General features: G+C 67.7%; 1 protein-coding gene across 2 annotated transcripts in view; it reads right to left on the bottom strand.

Moving 5' to 3' along the window:
* The window catches only part of MEF2B (myocyte enhancer factor 2B), a 47,872-nt gene extending 33,619 nt beyond the window's left edge, over positions 1-14,253 (bottom strand). Inside the window, exons 1-9 of one of the 2 annotated variants that reach the window (XM_083811177.1) lie at positions 14,066-14,253; positions 7,059-7,138; positions 6,662-6,865; positions 6,454-6,582; positions 6,200-6,365; positions 5,034-5,179; positions 4,447-4,558; positions 4,273-4,366; positions 1,665-3,749 (exon numbers count right to left, since the gene is read on the bottom strand). In XM_083811177.1, coding sequence (XP_083667303.1) covers positions 3,437-3,749; positions 4,273-4,366; positions 4,447-4,558; positions 5,034-5,179; positions 6,200-6,365; positions 6,454-6,582; positions 6,662-6,865; positions 7,059-7,112 — 1,218 coding nt within the window. In that variant the 5' untranslated portion in view covers positions 7,113-7,138; positions 14,066-14,253 and the 3' untranslated portion in view covers positions 1,665-3,436. Of the gene's footprint in view, positions 1-1,664; positions 3,750-4,272; positions 4,367-4,446; positions 4,559-5,033; positions 5,180-6,199; positions 6,366-6,453; positions 6,583-6,661; positions 6,866-7,058; positions 7,139-7,426; positions 13,763-14,065 lie in introns of those variants that run through there. The other variant, XM_083811178.1, reaches the window with a different exon arrangement.

The raw sequence follows: 14,253 nt of genomic DNA, 5'->3' as shown, positions 1-14,253 counted from the left end.
GCTGGGAGCGGGGCCGGGGCCGTGGTGGTGCTGAGCCCCCGCCGCTGCTGCTGCGGAACCGGGCCCGTTCCGTGCCCCCCCCGCCCCCTCCGGCTTTGGCCCCGGTGAGCTCCGCTTCTCCATTTCCCCCTCAACGAATATTTCTCCCCGCGGGGCTGGGGGCCGCCGGGGGGGGCTGTCCCGGTTCCCCGCCGCCCACCCCGTCCAACCGGGGCCGTGCGGGGCCCGTCCCGGTGGGGGGGGCAGCAGGAACCGGGCCCGGCTCCACACCTCGGGGGCCCCAAACCTGGTCCCTGCCCCAACCCCGATGGGGGGGGGGTCCGGCCGGTGGCTGCTCTCCCCCCGGTCCCGGCCCCGCCACCGGGGCCTTCCCCGGCAAATTCCGCCGGGCCCGGCTCCTGCAGCCCCTCGGTACCGCCGGGCCCGGACCCCCCCCTTCTGCTGTTTGTCTTTTTTTTTGGGGGGGGGGGGATTTTTTTGGGGGGTGGGAGGCGTATTTTGGCTCCCTGATAAGGTTTTGATCAAAAATTCATTACGAGGCGCTGTGCGCAGCGCCATGAATATTTCAGGGCTTTTGCAAAACAACCGAGTGGGGGCTTGGGGGAGGATGCACCGGCGGGGGGGGGGGGGGGGAGCCCGGGGCTCGTTCCCTCCCCGGTGTAAGGCGTGAAACGGCCGCGGGAAGCCCCGGGAGCGGAGCCCGGCCCAGCCCGGCCCGTCGGGTGGCCGCGGGGACGCGCGGTGCCCAGTCGCGGTGCCGTGGCGGGGGCGCGCATCCCCTGCTCCTCTCCAGACGGGACGTGTCACCCCCCCCCCCCCCCCCCCCCAAATATCACCGAGACCCCAAAGGACACGGAGGAGCAACCCCCACCCCGCTGGGCTGGGATCCAGCCCCGCACCCATGTGGGAGGGCGACCCCAAAAGCAGCCAGTGCGCCTCTTCCCCAGCTGCAAGGCCTGCGCCCCCCCCCCCCCCCCAAAAAAAGGGGTGCACAGAGCCCTGACGGAGCAGCCCCCCCGGCAGCTGCTGCCTGGCAGAGAGGCGGAAGCGTGGGGTGGGCAAAACAGCCCCCCCCAGCCCTGCAGCCCCCAGCACCGGAGCCCAGCACCCTCACGGAGCAGCGCGGCCCCCAGCCACGCCGGGCCTGCAGGTAACGGGGTTTTGCTGGGGTGGCTCCCCCGTTTGCTGGGAAGGGGCACACGAGGTTGGCCCAGACCCCTCCACCATGGGCCAGGGTCCTGCGGGATGGAAAGGGGGGGGACACAGAGCGAAGCCAGATGCTCTGTCTCTTCCCAGCACCATCCTGAGCACCGTCACCCCTAAAAAAGCTGGGGGGGGGGGGGGGGCTCGGTGTGACCTTTGGGTCCTGCGCAACTGCGCATCGCACTGTGATGAGAGGTGGGCAGGGACACGGGGCCGGAGGGCGAGAGGGGCCTCGCTGCAAGCCCAAAGTGGGGCTGGGGGCACCCCGGGGCACCCCCCCCCACCCCAGTTTAGGACCTGTCGCAACGAGGCGGTACTGGACCTGCGGGCAGCCGGGGGGGATGCGCGGCTCCGGTCGGCTCCAAGGTCTCCCACCGCTGCCCTCGGTCCCGCCGGCCGCTGCCGTGTCCCCGCGGTGGGATGTGGCCCCCCAACAGCCCCAGCCCCTCCCCGGGGCTCACCTCGCCCTGACATTTCCTGGCGCTCCTTCCATGCCAGCGGGTTGCCATAGCAAATCTAAATCTTACAAACAAAACGAGGAGAAAAGCCTTATTAGCATATATTCAAATGAACCATGCAATAATGCAAACCATAAATCATGCAGTCATTGCTATTCAATCAGCGTCTCTTACCCCAGCCCCCACACTTTCCCCGCGTGTCTCGGCTCCTCGCCGCATTCACCAGCCCCTTCCCAGCCTGGGGACCCGAAGCGGGTCGGGAGGGGACCGTCCCCACCGCCTTGGGGGGCACCTGGGCCGCAGGCACCCCCGCTGTCACCCTGGTGTCCCCCAGATTTGGGGTGGCCACTGCCCCGCTCCCAGGCCCCGCGGCCGAGGCGTCACCAGGGGCCGGATCCGTGCCGGGGCTGGCGGAGCTGCGTCCCGAGGCAGCAGCCCCTAATCCGGGCTGGTATTTACGCCGCTCGCTGGGCTCTATTAAACGGGAAAAACTCTCCCCGGAATTAATCTCCGTGCCGTGGTTTAATCCCGGGGCTCGGCTCCCGGTAATCTCCCCGGGAGCTGAGTTCAGCGCTGGTGAGCGGAGGGGCCCCATCCCCGTGCCACGTCCCCCGTGACGCTGCAGGGCCCCGGGCAGAGCTGCTAGGCCCCCCAAAACCCGCCCGTGGTGGGCAGTGCCACCTCCCCAAACCCTCCTTCCCATCCCCAACACGTCGCAGGGCCCAGGAGAGGTTCCCCCAGGCCAGGGAGCAACAAAAAGCCCATCCCTGCACTGGGCAGGTGCTGGCAGCCCCCCTTCACCCCACACGTGTCCCCATTAATGCTGATATTTGGGGCACAGGAGGGGGTTTTCCTCCTGCCCATCAGTGGGAACACCGGCCACCCGCACTAACCCTGCAGCGTGAGGTCCTACAAGCATCTTTTTGGGGGGGTCTCCTGGAGCACACGGCTCAGCCACGTGGACACGGGGATGTGGCGAGGGCCGGGGTGACCCTGCTGCCACCCGTACCGGGGGCTCGGTGACCCCAGAGAGGTGGCTTTGAGCCGGGGGGGACGCAGGGGATGGCAGTGCCGAGCCAAAATTAATGGGGCACAGCCCATTTTCCCCTCGGGGACATTAACGACTTGCCACCCCACGCAGAGCTGTGCATCCTGACCCCAAGGAGCTGACGCCAGGCACCCCGACACCCCCAGCTCTTTATTGGTGAGAACGTAATAAATAGAAAAAAAAAACAACAAAATTGTCCCTGGGCCGGCGGAGCAGCGCCCGCTGCCCCCGGCCGCCTCCCCTCGCCCCGGCCGGGGATGGGGGTGGGGGGGAAGGATTTGGCCCTGTGGGTGCAGGGTTGGGCCCGCTGCCATCGGCTGCTGCTCTCAGTCCTGCTGCCACCCCGTGGCACTTCCCAGGCACTCCTGCTCGGTGGGGACACGCAGGGACGGACGCACGGACGGCGATGGACAGTGTCCGGCACCGGACACCGTGCCACGCCGGGGGGGGGGCCGAGGGGGGGGGTCCCAGCCTCGCCGTGCCCCGCAGGAGCATGGGGTTGGGGGGGGCAGAGCTGAGAAAAAGGGGGGGACAGCAGTGTCAGGGAGGAGCACTGGGGTGGGGACGGGGTTGGGGGGGGGGTTCTGGGAACTGCAGCCCCGGCGTTGGGGCCAGGACCCCCTGGGAAGCCCCAGAGCAATGGGGATGGGGTGGGGGGGGGGCTCCTTGGGGGTCCGGGGATGGGGTGGAAGCGGGGAGCAGCTCCCCCTGCACCCCGTCAGCCTCGCTATCTCTGCCACCCCTCCACAGCCTGTGCCCGCCGCGGGGGGACGGGGACGGTGGCCCGCTGCTCCTCCGCCAGCGGCCGGGGGGGGCCCAGGGGGTAGGGATAGCCCTTGGCGTAGTCGTCCCGCGGCTGGAGGTCTCCGGAGCCTCGGGAGGCTTCGCTCAGGGAGGCCAGGCTGCCCGGGGGGGGCTGCGGGGTGCCCGAGGGGCAGCCGAGCCCCGGCGAGACCCGCTCCGACTTGATGCTGATGGCGTGGTGCTGCGGGGAGCTGCCGGGGGCCGCATCCTCGGCGGGGACGATCCTGGCGCTGGCCCTGGGGCGAGAAGGGGGGGGGGGTGAGGCCGGGTCTCCCCGTGCAGCATCCCCGGCCGACGCACACGGGGTGGGAAGGAGCCGGTTGCGTGTCCCCCTTCCTCCCGAGCGGGGCTGAGACCCTCCCAACTCATCTCACGCACCGGCTCCGTCCAATTCCTCGCCCCCGAGCAAGGCTGGGGGGGGCTGCAGCACCCGCTTCCCAGGCCGCCACCCACCCACACGCTGGCACGGCTGCTGGGAGCTCGGTGTGTGATGGGGGGGACGCAGGGGCCAGGTCCCCGGGGGGGCAAATTGGGCTTTAAATAGGCTCCGCTGCCAGCGGGACAGGCTGGGACTGGGTGGGTGGGAGGGTTCCCAGCCCGTCCCCGTGCGCCCCAGTTTTGGGGGTGAAACTGGACAGTGTGGGGCTGTGCTTTGGGTGCCCAAAAAGCAGGGTCAACCCTAAATCCCCCCGTCCCTCACCCCGTTGCCAGACCCCGTCCCCTGCTGTCCCGTGTCCCCAGCCCGGTGGCGGTCCTTACCCCAGCGCTGCCATGTCCCGCGGGGGCTGCCACGAAGCCGGGGGGCCGGGCTGCAGGAAGCCGGGGGGCGGCGGGGCCTCGCCAGCCCCATACTCTGCAGAGCGGGGGGGGGGAAGTGAGCAAGATATGGGGGGGAGGGCTTCGACCCTCCTGGGGCACGGGGCCAGGACTTACCCGCTTGTGCCGGGGCGAGGAAGGGGAAGCCGGAGAGGCTGTGGTTGGGGATGCCGGCGCTGCCCGGTGCAAGCACGGGGCTCAGGGTCTGCAGACCGGGGTACAGCGGCCTCTGTGGGATGCAAAGGTGTCCCCCCCCAGGTCAGGCTTTGTGCTGCTGAGCCCCCCGGGGGGGGCTGTGGTGCTCCCTTTCCCTCCCCAGCTCCGCAGCAAAGCCCCGGGGTTGGAGGAGACGGGAGCAGATCAGAGCAGCTCCTTGCTGAATTTGGGGGGGAGGCACCTCTGTGGCCCCGGGGGGGGGGACAGGCATGGGTGACTTGGTGGGACATACAGTGAGCCAGGGGACAGAGGGACCCCGCATCAGGCATCTCCCATGGTGCCACAGCTGGGGAGGGGACACAGTGGGGACAAGGCCACCGAGCATCCTCCTGGCACTGTCCCCCAGCCATCAGGAGCACCCTGGAGACCCAGAAGCTGGGGGCAGCACATTTGGGGTCTTGAATCTATGGGGATATATCGGGGCTGGGCTCCCCCCCCCCACAGCAGCACTGTCCCTGGGTGCCGCAGAGTCCCTTGGTGTCACTCACCGCCGCGCTGCCGCCGCTCCTGCCGCTGGCCAGGCTGCCGTGGGCTTCACCGCGCCGGCCGTCGGCTCCCAGGTACAGCGGCGGCGGCGTCTTGGTGGCCAGGGCTCGGTTCAGGCCGCCGGGGGGGAAGAGGGGATAGCCGATACCTGCACGGACAGAGGGACAGGAGGATGCGTGGGTGGCACCGAAGGATGTGGAACCATCGGGCTCCCATCCTCAGGGGTCCCCGGGGCTGCAGCCGGTGGCCCCGGTGCCCTCGTCCCCGGTGGGTGCCCGTGCGTGCGTGCACGGTGCCGCGCTCCTGCAAAGCCACATCCTGCGCGTGGCCCTGGGCGCACCTGGGCTGCGGCGGCCACCCCCGGCCCGCTGCGGCCACGGCCGCGCGCTGCGAGCGGAAACGAAGGCGACGGCCGGATCTGGCCCTGGGAGCCAGCAGGGTGCAAAGCTCCCCGTCCGGACCCCGCTGCGGGCAGCCCTCGCGGCTCAGCTCCCCGCGGAGCAGCGGGGGGACATCCTGTGGCACCGCCACCTCCCCGGCCTGGTCGTGGCCGTCCAAGGTGGGCACGCCGCGTGCCCACATCCTGCACCGGGAGCAGCGCCGAGCCGCAGCGGCTCAGCCCATCCCGGTTGTGGCAAAGCCACCCATGGCCCGGCCACCCCCGTGCCACCTCCTACCCGCCCGGGAGGGGGTTTCCACTGGTCAAGCCTCAGCACCATTTTCTCCAGCCCCTTTTTTGCTGCCCGGCCCCAGGGTGGCGGAAGCTCGGGGGGCACCCAGCAGCACCCAGACCCGTGCCAGCCCCGCCGGGCGGGGAGAGCCCCTCGCAGCCAGCTCCAGCTCTGCCGCACAGGAGGGAGCGCGAGGCATGGGTGCAGGGTGCCCGGGGCCACCTGGGTGCGCGGCGGCCGTGACTCAGCAGCGCGCAGGAAGCAGCTGGAGGGAGGCCAGAAGCCGGTGGCGTTTCCGCAGCTGCGGCGGGCGCTACCTGCCCACGCGCCCGCCCCTGCCCCGCTCCTGGTAAATCCCCGGGAGATGCTGCGAGAGGAGCTTTGCATGCGGCGTCCGGCCTGGAAAATCCCTACGGGGCCAGCGAGGTGTCCGTCGGGGGGAACCTCGTCCCCGCTGCCATGCCACCCACATGCAGCCGGGTAACATCTGAGCCTACCTGGGGGCATCGGTCCTGGAGAGCGCCCCGAGAGCTTCGGTGCTGATGGTTTGAAGGCGGGCGGGCGGCCCTGGCTCTGCGGGGAGCTGCTGGTGCTGCTCAGGGCTCCATCACCGCCGGCTGGCGGGGAGCTGCCGTAGGATGCCTCGGGCAGCGGCACCGGGCTCTGCGGGGTGAAACAGAGGATTGGGGTCAGGGCTGGGGCTGGGGACACGGCTCCTGTCCCCCAGTGTCGTGGTGTGGAAGCGACTCACGTAAAAGCGGGGCCGTGCCACCGTCAGGTCCATGCCCTCGTTCAGCTTCCGCATCTTCTCGCCGGCGTCCAGCCCCTCGTCCAGCTCCAGCTCGTGGCTGTCCAGCCCCAGCCCCTTGCGCTTCAGCGTCTGCGGGATGCGGGGCGGTGAGCGGGGTCCCCTGCCCTGCCCGACCCCCGCCCCCCCCCGCGCCGCCCCCCGGCGCTACCTCGAGGATGTCGGAGTTGGTGCGGCTCTCGTGGGGCTCGCTGTACTCCGTGTACTTGAGCAGCACCTTGTCCATGTCGGTGCTGGCGTACTGGAAGAGGCGGTTGGTGCTGTTGAAGATGATGAGGGCGATCTCGCAGTCGCACAGCACGCTCAGCTCGTACGCCTTCTTCATCAGCCCGAATTTACGCTTGGTGAAGGTCACCTGTGGGGAAGAGGACACGGCGCTGCCCCAGGGCCACCGCCGCGGCCCCGCCGCCCTCTCCTTTCCCCCCCCAGCACCCAAAATCTCCAGGCTTTGGAGGCTCCGACACCCCCGGGGGCCGAGCGGCTTCGCCTCCCTTCGTCCCTCCCCAGCCTCGTGGCTCCTTGTCCCTTCTGGTCCCCTCTCCTCCTACCTGCCGGTTCCGCTGGTCCAGTATTCGGCTGATCTGTATTTTTTTCCGGCCCATTTTTGACTCCTAGACTCGGAGGGAGACTGGAAGAGAGAGAGAAACCCCGTGAGCACCTACCGGTTGCCTCCTCACCCTTCCGCCAACCAAAATAAGCTTTGCTGAAAAAAAATAACTTTTCAGAGGAAGTTTTGGTCCCGGCGGCATTTCCCAGCTTTTCCGCAAAGAGCGTCAAACCCCCCAAAATACCAAAAAAATGCGAAATTCTTCTGGGGCGGGCGGGAAAATTCCCCTTTGCTCTGCTCAGCTGGCCCCACGGCCCTATCTCCGACACCCCTGCCCCCCGGCAGCCCCCCGCCAGCCCCCCCCGACACCTGCGTGCGCTGGCTGCAGAGCGCCGGTGCCGGATCCCAGGTCCCTTGCCGGGAGCGTGGGCTCAGCCTTGGCATCCCAAAGCTGCGCCGACGCTGCCCCGCGCTCGCCCTCGCCGGGGGTTTTTACCAGCGGATGGGGCTGATGGGGAGGGGGGTTACAAAGGAGGCTGGGCTGGCCGCGGGGAGGGTCCTCGGTAAGACAAAGGGGCTGTTTTTAGGTTCAATGTTTTGTGTGTGTGTGTGTGTGTTTTTTTTTTTTGAATGCGAACAGACTAAATTTGACCTCAGCCGTTCGCAGGTCAGGAAGTGGCTGTACGAGGAGACAGCAAAGCGAAACCACCCACCTCCTGGTGCCACGTGAGGCGGTGATGGGAAGAGCGAGGGGCCAAGGGACCCCGGATCCCAGCCCCGCTGCAAGGTGCCAGCCCCGGCTGCAGCCCGGCACCGGGCATCGACCCCTGCGACGCCCCGTTACCACTGCAGGGGGTGTCACAGGAGTGTCACTCTTGTTGTTCCCCCACACTGGACACCCCAAAATCCCTCTGGGATGATGCTGGGGGGGGGGGGCTTGGTGCCATGGAAATCTGGTACAGAGCCATGGCTGGCATCAGCGTGCTCCCAGCGGGACCCTCGCATCCGCCCCAAATTGGGTGCAGCCCTGGGCCAGCTCAGTCCCCGCTGACCCCAAGACATGGCCACGGGGCAAGAGCTGGCCTGGGAAGCCGGTGGGGCTGGGACACTGCTGCAGCTCTCCGGGGGCCGATGCTCCCCGAATGTCCCCGGGCATCCCCGAGCGAGCCCCTCGAGCCCCCGTGGCAGGGATCAGCCCCGGTGCAGGTTGGGGAACCGCCAGCCCTTCACTCCCCCAGTGCCCCAGCCCGTCCCGCTTCCTTCTCTCAAGCACGTTGCCATTTACCATCTTGCTCAGCTGCTATATTTAGCTGATCAAAACTAATTTTAATTTATGGAAGGAAATTGTGCTGCCGTTCCCACGGCCCCGCTGCCACCCTTGTGTCCCCGGGCCCACGCACGGCGCGAAGGTACTGGGGGTGACGAGACCACCCCAGCCCCGTGGGGAACGGCCCTGCCGGGAAAAGCAGCCACCAGTTCCCTGGTGAAAACGCGGAGGTTTTCCCAAAGCCTGTGAGCGGCCGGGACCAATCCTGCCCTCCTGGTGCGGACACCTGCTGCATGGCACAAGGCATCCCCAGGTGCATTTGTGTGTGTGTGGGGGGGGCTCAGCTCTCACCTGCCCACCCCAACCCCATGATCTTCCGTCAAAGGTGCGGAAACACGAGCTGCTCCCCTGGGGGCTGTGCTCGCAGCCTGCTTTGACCCTTTTTGGCCAGAAGACGCTGCACGGCCCCAAGCTCGGCCCCGAGCCCCCCGCGCCCCTGCGAGCGCAGCACAGCTGCACCCCAAGGGTTTCTTTTTAAAGGCTCACAAACCTCAGCGCGGAGGAGAGGCCGTGCTGTACGCGCTCGGAGGTGCTGGGGAGGCAAAGCCCGTCTGCAGCGGGGCCACAAAATGCTGGCGAGGACCCCCTGGGCTGGCACCGCCACCCCTCAGGTGCTGCGGCACCCCAAAACCCTGTTCCAGCACCCCTTTTTCCGTCTGTGCTCACAGGTGGGAAGCTCAGGGTGAGGGGGTCCCAACACCACTGGGACTGATCCTGCAAGGGTGCGCCTGGCCCCAACCTCTCCGTGTCCCCCCCAACCCATGCTGCAGTGCCCCTGGGACTGCCACATCCCCCCGTGCACCCAAGCAGGGCACTTTGGGACCCCCCCCCAGCACCCTCACGCTGATGCTGCAGAGCGCATGGGGGGGGGCACCGGCACCCCCAGGACAATGTTGCGGAGGCCCCATCCCAAAATAGCAGGCAGTGGGGGGGAGGCGAGGCGCGAGAGGCGAGAAGGAAGCGGCAGCCACAGCGCCGTCGGGATGGGCTGCGGCAGGGGAAACGGGGTCGTGCTGGGACCGGACTCGCGTGCGGCCCCCCCCGGTTCCCCCCCTCCCCGGTCCCCTGCACCGGGGCTGAGGGCGCAGCGAGGCCTCGTGCAACACGCGGGGTGGTTTCATCAGCCGCCTCCCCGAGAAGCTCATTATTACGGCAGGCAGCGCTCGGCCCCGTTGGGTCCTCCTGGGGCATCGCCCCGGCCACGCGGCCACCGCGGCCACGAGGGACCCGGGGGGACCCGCACAACCCCAGCACCGCCGGGCACCGGGGAGGGATGCTCTCGTGACCAGTGGTGATGGCATTTTGGTTTTACGCCTCCAAAGGGGCTGCCCCAAGTGTGCTGGGGCTCGGACACCGCAGTGCGGCACGGTACCGGCGCCTCGGCTCCCCCGTGCCCCCCCGGCAGGTATTAAGGGCTGGGAAGGGTTGGGGGGGGGAGGACTCTCGGTCCGGGTTTTAATTACTGCGCCCAGGCGATAAGGCGATAAGCGGCATTAGGGCTGCGGGTGATTATCGCAGCTCCGCCGTGACGGGCACGAGGGGATGGCACCGAGTGGCACGGTGCCACCTCCATCCCTCCGGCCTTGTCCCCGTGTCTGGGGACAGCACCAGGGAAGCGCCCCGGTGCCACAGGAGCAGCACCCAGCACCCGTAACGGGCCCACAGCTTCAGACCTCAGACCTGGAGGCCGCAAGGGGGACCCAGGAAAGGAGCTCCCTGAGCTCGCACGGGGCTCTGGGGGTCCCAGCAAACCCCCACGCCGACGCAAGCGGAGCTCTGCAGCCCTCCAACCCAGCTTCGACAGCTTCTCTCCCACACCAGGCCAGGAGGAGAGCCCGCTCGCCTTGCCCCACCTACGGTTGAGGAGAGGAGATGCTTTGCACCGGCCAGAAGCTCCCCGCGCTGCCTGGCGTCCCGCCGGCCCCCGCTCCCTCCCACGCCTGCGTATCTTTAGCCCCGGCTCTCTGCTCCCTCGCACGCACCCGGCTCGCGTCCACCCAGCTCCTGCGAGCTGTCCCCTCGCCAGGATCCGTCCCTCGGCCAGCCGGGGAAGCGCAGCGAGGTGTCGCCCCAGCCCTCCGGCTGCAGCCAGGGTTATAATTAACTCCCCGGCTCCTGTGCATCTTTAGGGGTCATTTGCATCACGGCGGAGTGTGTAAACTTCCTATCCGCTCTCCTAATTAGCGCGCTGAGCCGGATCGGCCCCCTGGGAGCAGCGTGTTTTTCCACGAGCTGCAGCAGAGCCCCAGGGCAGCCGCGGGGCTCGGCTGTGCCGCTGCGAGGACCGGTGCGGTTCGGCACCAGGCACGGTACGGGGCAGCAGGTGCATTGTGCCGGGCTGCGTGTGGGGCTTTTGCATTTTTTCTCGATCTCTGAGTGCCCCCAGAAATGCTAAATGCAGGAAGTTCTCGCCAAATTCAGCCTGGGAACAGCCGACGGGGCAGTTATTAGGGGTGGGCAGCTGCGCAGCCACGTCCTGTGCCCGGAGCCAGGACGTGATGGGAGAAGGGACAGGGAAGGGACGGTCACTGCCGACCCGCGGGGACGTGGCCTTGACCCCTGGGTCCAGAGCCTCAAAGTGCCAGGCACAAGGAACAGGCAAGGAAGGGGCAAGGAGCGGACACCTCTTGCCAGGGCCTCTCTGAGCTCCTCGGTGCTTCATCATCCCACCTCCCGCTCTCCCTCTCCAATGGGACACTGAGGCATCAGTGTAGAAACTGGGAAAACGAGGTCATTTTCACCAAATAATGGGGATTTCTTTGCAAATCTGGAAACGCAGAGCTGGGGGGCCTGCAGGTAGAAAAGGGGGAGGAAAGCAGCCAGCAAATACCCGCTGCCTGCATTTGGTGGCTTCTGAATGGCATTTTGATGGAGGAAAACAGTGATTAAAGTGGGCTAGAGAGTTTCCATCGCATCCTTCACTGGGATAAGACGTGAGCCACAAAATCCCAGGGGGGCCAGGCCAGGCGCTGCCTCGCAGGGGCCGGGAGGGCAGCAGGCTCGAAGCAGGGCTGTGCAGACCCCCGGTCACAGCCAGATGCACGGCGCAGGGACCACCGCTGCTGCATCCATCGCCGGCTGGAGCTTCCCTGCTCCATGCTGGGGATGTGACCCTGGCCCTGGGGATGTGACCCTGGTCCCTGGGGATGTGACCCTGGCCCTGGGGATGTGACAATGGTCCCTGGGGATGTGACCCTGGTCCCTGGGGATGTGACCCTGGTCCCTAGGGACCGGCGGCTTTGGGGCCTCGTGGTGCATCCCGAGGCTGGCGCAAGGAAAAGTCAAAGTTTAGCAGCGTTTCTGCAGGGGGGCGACAGGCCCTTCTGCTTTTTATGGGTTGTTTAAACAACCAACCAGTATAAACCAGAGCGGGCCAGTGGTGCGGGGTGGGAGCGGGGAAGCAGGAGGAGCCTGCTGGGAAGCAGGGGAAAGGAGAACCCAGGGGGACGGGGGGCTTGGGGACCCCCTGGGGCCATCAGGGAGTTCGGGACAGGGTGGTTGCTGGCACTGAACACCTTCCTCCCCATCTCATACACACGCAGTCAACTGAGCCCCGAAACACAGACACACCAAGCACCACCCCAAGCACCATGCAAAATCCCCGGGGACAATTAAAATTCATCTTTCTGCCCATTTCTGCAGCACGGGGCTTGATCAATGGCATCGCCCTGCATCCCTCCGAGCCAAACCCGGGATGGGGCTGGACCTGGGGTGACCTGGGCACCGTCCAGCCCCAGCCCCGCGCTGGCTCTGGCCCCGCTGGGGGTGACACAGAGTGAAAGTCCCGCCAGCGGCCGGCCCCTTGGGCGAAGCGCAGCGATGGGCGGAGGCTTTTCGGTTCCAAAATGACTGTGTGGAAGGAGGAAGGATTGCGATGGCCCCGAAAAATGAGGCAGCTCTTTTCCTTGGAAAGACAGACGGACACACCAACCCTCGCTGGGGCCTGGGCCACATTTTTGGCTCAGCATCGGCAATGCTGCCGGCAGCAGCCCCGGGTAGAAATGCTGTTCCTGCAGGGCTGGGCTGCCCCTCGCTGCAGCTGGGCATTAATACGGGAAATGATACTCGTTTGCTGTTGGAGGGTTCACTGGGGCAGCCACAAGGTGCCGACAGCTTGCCTGAGCCCAGCCCCATGGGCCTTAGGGCTGCGTGGCTTACAAACCTGGTTTGCTCCTGGCAGTCCTGCTGCAAAGAGGAGGGAAATCCAAGGGGCTCAGATAGACTGATCCTCCCCCTGCTTCTGGATTTAAATGACCCCCGTCGTGGTTCAGCATGTCTGACTCTCCAGCCCTGCCGCTGCAGGGATGCGTCCCACCGGGTGTAAGCAGGAATCCCTCTCCTTTGCCCTGTGCAAAGTTTTCTCAACCTGTTTTTCGTGCACACTGCTGCGCTTGGCACCAAGGTACCGTCAGTGCCCAAGACTTGGAGGCAAGCAGGAGGATCTGAAGTCCTAAATCAAACCTAGGGCCTGCGTCTGTGCCCCAAATCCCACACCCTGAGCTGCAAAGGCCTCCCCTCGACCTGTGTGGCTTGTCCAGCTGGCAGCTGGGAACATGGCAAAGGGACGGGATCTGGCTCCCTTCCCAACAGGACCGGTACCCAGTGTCCCAAGGGATGTGCATGGGCCGAGGGGACGCAGCCCATCGCCTTCCCCGGAGCACCTTCCGATCGAGGCAGGTCCCTGCCCTCCGGCTCACCTGCCAGCTGCCGAGTTAATTCATTACCCGCGAAACACCATCTCCACAGACAGCAGCTCTGGGAAACTTTCTCTCATTAAAAGAGTAAAGCCCCGGGGACGGGGACTTGCTGGCAGTCCGCTGCAGCGGGCAGGAGGACGCGGCAGAGGATCCACCTCGCTCGCCCCACGGGGACGTGCGATGGAGCGAGGCTCACGTGCTCTGGGACACGCTGGAAATGCCACGCGCTGGCAAGGAAGAGCCATGCACGGGTGGCATCCCTGCTCGGGAGCAGCGAGGAAACCGAGCTACAATCCTGCCAGAGCCGTGCAACATCCCAGCAAGGCTACGGGGAGATCGGGCCCTGGTCCTGCGGCAGGGCCGGGGTGTCCCGGTGCTGTGCCCGCACCGAGCAGGCAGCCCAGCCGTGCCGTGCCTCAGTTTCCCCTCCGCACAGCGGGCTCGCTCCCACCACCCAAGGCCCGGCAGAAGGGTGCTGGCGGCGAGGTTTGTGCGGATGGCAGAGCCTGGGCAGGGCGGCTGCCCTCCAGCCTGCACTTTTGGGTTAAACCCAGGCGTTCCTCTCTGCGCAGACACGAGTAAAAATAACCGCCCCGAGCGCAGCGCAAACCGCAGGCTTTTTATAGCGCTCCATCCCTAGACGGCGGGGCGGGGGCCAGGGCTCCGCCGTGCCCAGGGCAGCCCGCAGGGCGCCGGCCCGGCCGCACCGGCACCCCCCGGCCAGCCGGAGCCGGCCCCGCTCCCCCGGCCCGTGCGTCCCGACGGGGCGGCCGCTGCGGGGCCGCCGCCGCCCGGGGTTGGGGAACGGGCACGGGGCTGGGGGCACACGGCTGGCACCCCCCCCCCCCCACCCCCACACCCAGCCCGGCACCCCGCGGTGCCCTCTGCCCCGGTGCCGCCCGGTACCGGCTTCCCCACCGGGGGTCGGGGGCTCTCCGCGTCCCGGTACGCACGGGACCCCCCCTCCCCGCCCGGGCCACGCACCTGGCCACCGGCTGCTTCTCCTCGGTGAGTCCCCACCGGCACGGCCGCGGGGGCCCGGCGCTGCAACGGAGCCGGCCCGGCCCCGGTGCGGCCCCGCCGCCGCCGTCCGGTGCCGGTGCCGGTGCCGGTCCGGTGCCGGTGCGAGTCCCGGGAGCCGCGCGCTGCCCGCCGCCTGCCCCAGCCGCGCC

Source organism: Anser anser (genome assembly GCF_964211835.1).
Source record: "Anser anser genome assembly, chromosome: 25".
NCBI lineage: Eukaryota > Metazoa > Chordata > Aves > Anseriformes > Anatidae > Anser > Anser anser.
This window is presented reverse-complemented; position numbering and strand designations above follow the sequence as displayed.